The sequence below is a fragment of the Cebidichthys violaceus genome, unplaced genomic scaffold, assembly GCF_023349555.1.
Source record: "Cebidichthys violaceus isolate CVI_PGR_0920_01 unplaced genomic scaffold, fCebVio1.0.p SCAF_516, whole genome shotgun sequence".
NCBI lineage: Eukaryota > Metazoa > Chordata > Actinopteri > Perciformes > Stichaeidae > Cebidichthys > Cebidichthys violaceus.
Window position 1 is genome coordinate 15,751 of NW_027176724.1, and position 7,329 is coordinate 23,079.

General features: G+C 41.9%; 2 protein-coding genes across 2 annotated transcripts; both read left to right on the top strand.

The window, feature by feature from the left end:
- LOC137888129 (retinol-binding protein 1-like) lies at nucleotides 1-2,551 on the top strand. The gene is made up of 4 exons (XM_068731449.1): nucleotides 1-132; nucleotides 503-681; nucleotides 1,320-1,421; nucleotides 2,463-2,551. Exons 1-4 carry the CDS (start codon nucleotides 60-62, stop codon nucleotides 2,511-2,513), a joined length of 405 nt encoding a protein of 134 aa, XP_068587550.1. The 5' UTR covers nucleotides 1-59; the 3' UTR covers nucleotides 2,514-2,551.
- Nucleotides 2,552-4,981: 2,430 nt separating this feature from the next.
- LOC137888128 (retinol-binding protein 2-like) lies at nucleotides 4,982-6,710 on the top strand. Its single transcript, XM_068731448.1, has 4 exons — nucleotides 4,982-5,064; nucleotides 5,619-5,797; nucleotides 6,325-6,426; nucleotides 6,633-6,710. Exons 1-4 carry the CDS (start codon nucleotides 4,992-4,994, stop codon nucleotides 6,684-6,686), a joined length of 408 nt encoding a protein of 135 aa, XP_068587549.1. The 5' UTR covers nucleotides 4,982-4,991; the 3' UTR covers nucleotides 6,687-6,710.
- The last annotated feature ends 619 nt before the right edge of the window (nucleotides 6,711-7,329 follow it).

Consider the following 7,329-nt stretch of genomic DNA (forward strand, 5'->3'; position numbering starts at 1 on the left):
AACAGCGGACCTCTTCACCACTCACTGGGAGTAAGGAAAGCAACGGAGCGACCGCCGACATGCCAGCTGATCTGAACGGATATTGGAAAATGATTTCCAGCGATAACTTCGAGGAGTACCTGAAGGCTCTTGGTGAGTTTGTAGCCGGAGATAGTGGAGGACAGGCCTTAGGGGTGGGGTGGGGAGGGGGGGGGAACATATCATCATTAGAGCTCTCAATAGCAGCAAAAGTTGACATTAATACCTGGAAATAATCTTCTACTATTCATACAAAATATTTGTGGAGTGATTGCAGCTATCCAGAATGTTGTTCCATGTCTCACATTGTATCAGTACAATACTTATTGATAGGAATACAAGCTATTTTTAGAATATAAATGATAAGCTTGATGGGAAACTTGTCTTACAAACATCTCGTTTGTAAATCTGTATGTACATAAGTGCATGTGTGTGAAACTGTCTCCGCATTCATTCACCCACCTTCCTCTGGGACCTGTTGCAGATGTTAACGTTGCCATCAGGAAAATCGCCACCTTGTTGAAGCCCGACAAGGACATCGCCCACGACGGGGACCACATAGTCATCAAGACCCTCAGCACCTTCAAAAACTACAACATGGACTTCCACGTGGGCAAAGAGTTTGAGGAGGATCTGTCCGGAGTGGATGACAGGAAATGCTTGGTGAGTATTTTGTAGCTCCAGTGGGGATTTAAATGAATGTACACGTGATGTGATGCTGTCTCAAACTTTTTGGGGGAACCTGTTAAGACCTTCCCGATCTCCCACCGGAGCCAAACCTGGTGGCTCCGGTGGGAGATCGGAAAAGTGTGTATCTAACTTTTTTTTTTTCAGCCCTCCGGACTATAATGAGCATATAGTGTGGTGGGATTTTGTACAAAACTTTCCTCAAACTTTTCACTCTTGTGTCAATGAATTGATGTAATGAAGAGCAGTGTCAGATACTGCGAGGGGGGGGTGGGGGAGGGGTGGGGGATAAGTGGGAGAGGCAGAGAAATACGTCAAGACTCACACTTTTCTTTTAATCAGATTGCGTCCATGAATACTGAATAGGATCGAAGATTATCTGTGGTCCCCCTTTGGGTCTGAGAGAAAAGGGGTCACGTGTGAATGTATGTGCAGATTTTTTTTGTCAGAATCATTATTTTTTTTTAAAAGGGTTGATGGGGGGACTGAGCCTCTATATCAGCATGTATGTTTATACCCAAACCTTCATGCATCCGCGTTGTTACATTTGAATAAACCCTGCACCTTCGTGTATTGTAATCCCGTTGTCTCCGTGACCTGTGACCTCTTACCAGACCACCATCAGCTGGGAGGGAGACAAGCTGGTGTGCGTGCAGAAGGGAGAGATTGAAGGAAGAGGCTGGACCCACTGGGTGGACGGAGATGAGCTTCATCTGGTAAGAAAACATCGGCTCCTGCCATGAATATTAATGCATGCAATTTGGACATTTTAATCCAAATCCAAATTGCCTCTCAGCACTGTATGTGTGCTGTATTTTTTTTTTTTTTTAATGCGCGACTCTGGAATTGGCCCACCGGCTCTGGCAGCACTAACATTAGACTGTGTGTGAGGTGCATGTGTATGTGGATGTAACTCTTTTACTGCCAAGTAAATCGTACAATTACTGCATAAGGAACTTCCTCTAAAGGTACCGTTCACTTATGTATTATGGATCTTTGTTCTCAAGTGTCTGGTACTGCATTTACTTATCATCAGCGCCATGAGCTGAGACCCACAGTAATCCAGCACATAACAATAACAGCCACGTTATCATCTTGACTTTTTCCAATCTAATTTCTGTTTAGAAGGACTTCAATCACTTTTGTTTAAACATCTCCTCTGTGAAGTTCACAGCGCGGCCCAGCGTGGCCCGTAATGAATCCATTAGCATCTGAAAAGATTTTAAAAAGTAATGACTAGCGCATTACCATTTTCATTAGCTCAGCACGATCAGATTTCCCTCTGTGTGATTACTGCCATCAAAGCTAAGCAACAAAACAAAAAAATAATAATCTACCAAATTATTTGGTTGCAAATGATGCCAACAGATGTTTTCAATCAGCGGCTGTGAAATTCGTTATTAGTTGGAAGTTTCCGCGAGCCGAAAGAGGGTTTGAATGCGAAGCAACAGTGGCCTCTGGTGGCAGAAAATACCTTGCAAGGTGGATGCTAGAACATATTCCACAGAACTGTACCTGGCTTCTAGCATGCCCTACATTATTAAAACTATTGGCCATTCAATGTCTCCATGCATCCCTTACTAATAATTGCCCCCATCCTCAGGCCCTCCCACCCATATTTACTGTTGCTAAGTCAGACATATTTTTATCTGACGATCATCTGAATGATTTAGGGGAAACAGAAGGGATACGTTTCTGTCATCCTCCTGGTCAAAATTAAAATCTATCAAATGTAAAATGTCTGTTGTTCTCTGCAGGAGCTGAGAGCTGCAGGAGTTGTTTGCAAGCAGGTCTTCAAGAAGACCTAAGACGTCTTTTATTGAACGATGGTGCCCCCCCCCCCCCCCCCCCCCCCGCTGACCTCGGCTTACAGAGAGACGCCAGACACACCCCACGCCTCTTGACATACCGTCCAACCTCGCTTCGGTCCATTCACATGTCCGTCTACCCCAATGTGTTATATTGTTATGAATGTAATTTATATTCCACCAAGACTGTTACCGTTAGTTTGCAGAAGCCAGTTCAAATAGGCAGGGCTGCACGTGTTCATCATGTGACGTCAACAAATAGCAATACTGTGTTTCTGTCTCGGGGCGGGGAGCGCCTTTGATTAACAAGTTTAGATGTGTTGGACGCATGCATAGCGCTACTGTAGGTGTAGCTGATCTGATGGGTGAACCACACCTGATAACGCAGCGTGCTGATATGAGCAGTGGGAAGGTAAAGGCTGGCAGTGAAGACCAGAGAGCAGCGGGTTAATGAATGAGAATGCTGTGGATGGAAGAAGCTGAAAATCGGAGTGTGTTCGAAGGCTTTAAATTACTACTACTGATGCTTTGCCTACACAATGGATATCACATGAGTGTATTCATCCCTCCCAGCTCCTTTTTTGGGAATGTGCCATTGATAGTGAAATCAATCAATAAAGTAAACAGTGCTCAATAATGGAATTTGTCTTTTTTTTCTGAGTGGTTAAAACTGCAATTTGTTAATCAGAGTTGTTGGGGGGGAAAAGAGGAAATGATGTGTTTTCAGCAGCTCAGTCACACAAACAGACAACGCATTAAAATGGTTGGTTGCTGTTTACTGAAGTGTCACAGGCCAACAGATCGGCAGTTTGAAGCTCATGCATTAAAAAAAAAAAAATAAAAAAAATTCCAATGGGCTTCTACTTGAGAACTTCAGTGAGCGAAGTGAAGCCCGCAGAGCTCCGGCCAGACGTCTTGAGTCACGCTGTGCTCTGAATCACCTAATCTGTCAGCTCACTTTGTGCATTTCCATTAAAGCCTACCAATTGGGCAGTCTGCATAAAGTGGGCAACTTACTTGCTCATTCTTTTGCCACCGGTGCTACTGCTCGGGCCTCCCGCCGGCGCCTACCTGCGGGGCTCTGTTTATTTATGGATCCCCAGGGGGTTCGTTATTGATCTCTCCCTGCTCTTGCTCTGACTGGTTGAAACAGAGTCGCGGCGCCATGGGCAAAATCTGCATTTGCATTTATTCTCAGTAAAACGTTTCTACGAAGGGTGGTCTGCAACTCAACTCCTGTTTGGATCAGCAATCGACAGGCAAACGGTTCAATACAGGAGGGGATTTTTTTTTTGAACCACTGCTTCATTTTGAAGTCCCACTTTGCTCAAAAGTTTAGTTTTTCTTATTGATACTTCACTTGGCTGTTTGACCTTCACTGTGCAGAATGGTTTATGAGCAGAATCGACACACGGGACACTGTTTTCACATTGATCTGCTGAAGGAGGAACTCTTCTCTGTGCTCACAGAGGACGGACAGCGAAGTATAGGAGACATGTTGTGTCCCGTAGTAAACGTTGTACGTCTGGTAGTCCTGGTTGATTTGGAAACGCCTGTGGTCACCGGTGGTAATAAGAACATTTTTATAACACAAGTCCCTGAGTTCCTTCAGATAGGACCCGGTTTATCGATCACTGGGAGCACAAGATGCCCTTTGAGCAGTTACATGCATAGTTTCCTGTCAATCTCTTGTTTGAATCCAGCTTCGGAACGGCGGACTCCGCCACTGACAATGCAAAGTACCTTAAAGAAAGGTATTTAATTAAGTGTACGCCCATTTAATAGCTTAAGAAAGTATAAATGCAAACCACAAATAGTATAAAAGTGGGTTTGATATGATGGGAATTTCAAGGGTTATACCTTTAAACTTTTCAACAAACAAAAAAGTTTGCATATTCATAGATTCTGGATAATTTCAAACTAGTTAATTTAACTTTTTTAAGGAAATCCACAACCGAAATTAGAAGACTTTGTAGATGTATAAATTAATTCAAAAGCTGAGCTTTTTAAACTTCAAAACCAGTTGAACTTTATTGACCTTCATGCCAAAAGTTTGTGTATTCTGAACAAATAAAGAGCACACACTGTTGGCAGATGTTGCAAAATAGCTTCTCCTGTCTGTACATTGTACACTGACCATCTTTGCAGCATCCACGTGTGTGTGTGTGTGTGTGTGTGTGTGTGTGTGTGTGTGTGTGTGTGTGAGTGTGTGTGTGTGTGAGTGGGGGGGGCAACCTCCTCTAATGACTGTGTAAAGACTGAAAGAAAAGGTTGAATCGTCCCCCCTCCCCCGTTCAAAAACAATTGCCCCTGCCAATCCCCTTCAAGCTATAAACCCACTTATCAATAGTTATCTGCCCTCATGCCCCCTGACTTATATATAAGCAGGATTACACGCTGCACCTTTCCCCTCCGTACACTGTCTAAAGTCTACACACACACACACACACACACACATCAGCGTCACCAGCTGCCACCATGCCTGCAAACTTCAGTGGGAAATGGATACTGGAAACCAATGACAAATTTGAGGAGTATTTGAAAGTGTTGAGTAAGAAACTTTTCATTTTGGAGGGCTTTCATTTTGCTTTGAGATGTTATGTGTTGAACTAGTGTTTCAAGGTGATGTTACAGGTCGGAAAAGTAACAAACACACAATTTCACAATTTTTTGATAAGAGTGTTCGTGTTATTCTTCAATCCAATCCGTAGCTAATGCAAACATGTTTTCCTCAGGCAATTATTTATACAACAGCTATGATGCCAAATACTAAAATGATTCAGATTTTTAAAAAAAACAAAAAAAACATGCATATCTTCATGTAACATTATTCATGGTTATGAGGTCTTGATTTCTGTAACATGGACAGAAATCAAGACCTTAAGTATACTAACTTGGGACACACAGACGTGAGGGAAATCTCCACATTACTTTATTCCTGTAAAAAATAAAATGTATATGTGTGTGTGTGTGTGTGTGTGTGTGTGTGTGTGTGTGTGTGTGTGTGTGTGTGTGTGTGTGTGTGTGTGTATATATATATATATATACTAGAATCGAGCTGTTCTGAAAAGGTTATATAATCAAGTCTCTCTATTCTGGCCCTAGATATTGACTTTGCCACAAGGAAAATTGCTATCTCCCTATCTCAGACCAAAGTGGTAGCTCAGGATGGAGACGAGTTTAACTTCAAAACGCTGAGCACCTTCAGGAATTATGAGCTCGCCTTCACCGTAGGGGTCGAGTTCGATGAGCACACCAAAGGACTAGACAACAGAAACATCAAGGTGGGTTGATCTCTCATCCATAAGAGTCCTTGAAGTGAACAGAGCCGGTCTACGTCTTAAGCCTCTCATAACATCCCTGGTGCACCTGATACCTTTTTCTAAAATTTTATTCATGAAATAACATGGGGGAAAAAACAAAACATTGTATTTTCCATAAGCCAGTGAAATATATTGAGCTGTTTTTTTTTTTGACAATAGACATCAGACATCGGTTCAGTTGTCAGTTCTCCACAGAGGCCCACTGACATTTAGAACATTTCCATATCAAAAGAAGAGCAACTATACTAAGTGAACACCAGAAGCTGGTTTTATTCAATGCTAATTGAACATCAAGATGAAAGCAATCCTAATTTGGTGAGTCTTCATAGTGGCATAAACCTTCAGGTTAGAAAAGTGAGCCTGGTAAAAGTAGTCCTGTAAGAGGTGGAGGCGGGGCTTTTGGTTTAAGTAAAAGAAACTTTAAATGTGCATTAAATAATGACTTACGTTTGGTGTTTGATGAACGCACTACATGCGGTGTCTTGTAGTGTCTGGTGACCTGGGAAGGGGACAAGTTGGTGTGCACTCAGAAAGGAGAGAAGGCCAACCGTGGCTGGAAACACTGGATCGAAGGAGACAAACTCTACCTGGTGGGTAGTATAGATAGTTGGATTTTGCATTTAAATAGTTGAAGCAGAACATTGGCTGATGGGTGAAAAGAGGAACGTGTTAGATGCGTGGCATGTATTGCACAGCAGAATGTGAGTGTTAGGCATGATGAGGACAGTTTTAACACTGTTGTTGCTCTGCTCCTGTTTTTTTAATTTTATAATTACCTCTTTATTTCCTCCCACAGGAGCTGACATGTGAAGATGTAGTTTGTGTTCAGATGTTCAAGAGAAAAGAATAAAAGGCAAATGTATGTTTTCATTTTACTCGGTTGACAGAGTCTTTGTTTGCTCCGCAATAACATGTTTTCCCAAACATATGAACAAAATGAACGAAGGTGCTTTTTAGGCATGCATATCGTGTCGTGTAGGAATAAAGACAAACGTTACTTTATTCAACTTCAAATGTGTGTTTACGATGGGTCTAACATCAGGAGACAATGAAGGTATTACCTTAGACAAGGTGGCTGCTAGACAGCCAAAGTAATATCAAACTCACTTTTAGAAGAGTTCTAACTTCACATTCTGTCACACATCTCACAGTGTACTACAGAGGGGTCTATTATAAACTAATGCTTAAACTGCCATCTGCTGGGGAAACATGGTAGTATCTTGGGGGTGAGATGAGATTATATTCTAAATAGTATCATTACATTATATATAACACAAAAAGATATAAGCCTCCGATATTACAACTTTGAACTTTAAGTAGTGTGTAACTTTCTGTGTCTGGAAAAGTTACTGATGATTATGATTATAGAAGACTATTACTGATAAACAAACGCGATCATTGAAAGCGACACATGTAATGATTGTGTTTATTCTAAAGTTACTTTCTAAATGGTTCAATTGAAGTCATTGTTGGTTTGTAAGGAAACTAGTCGG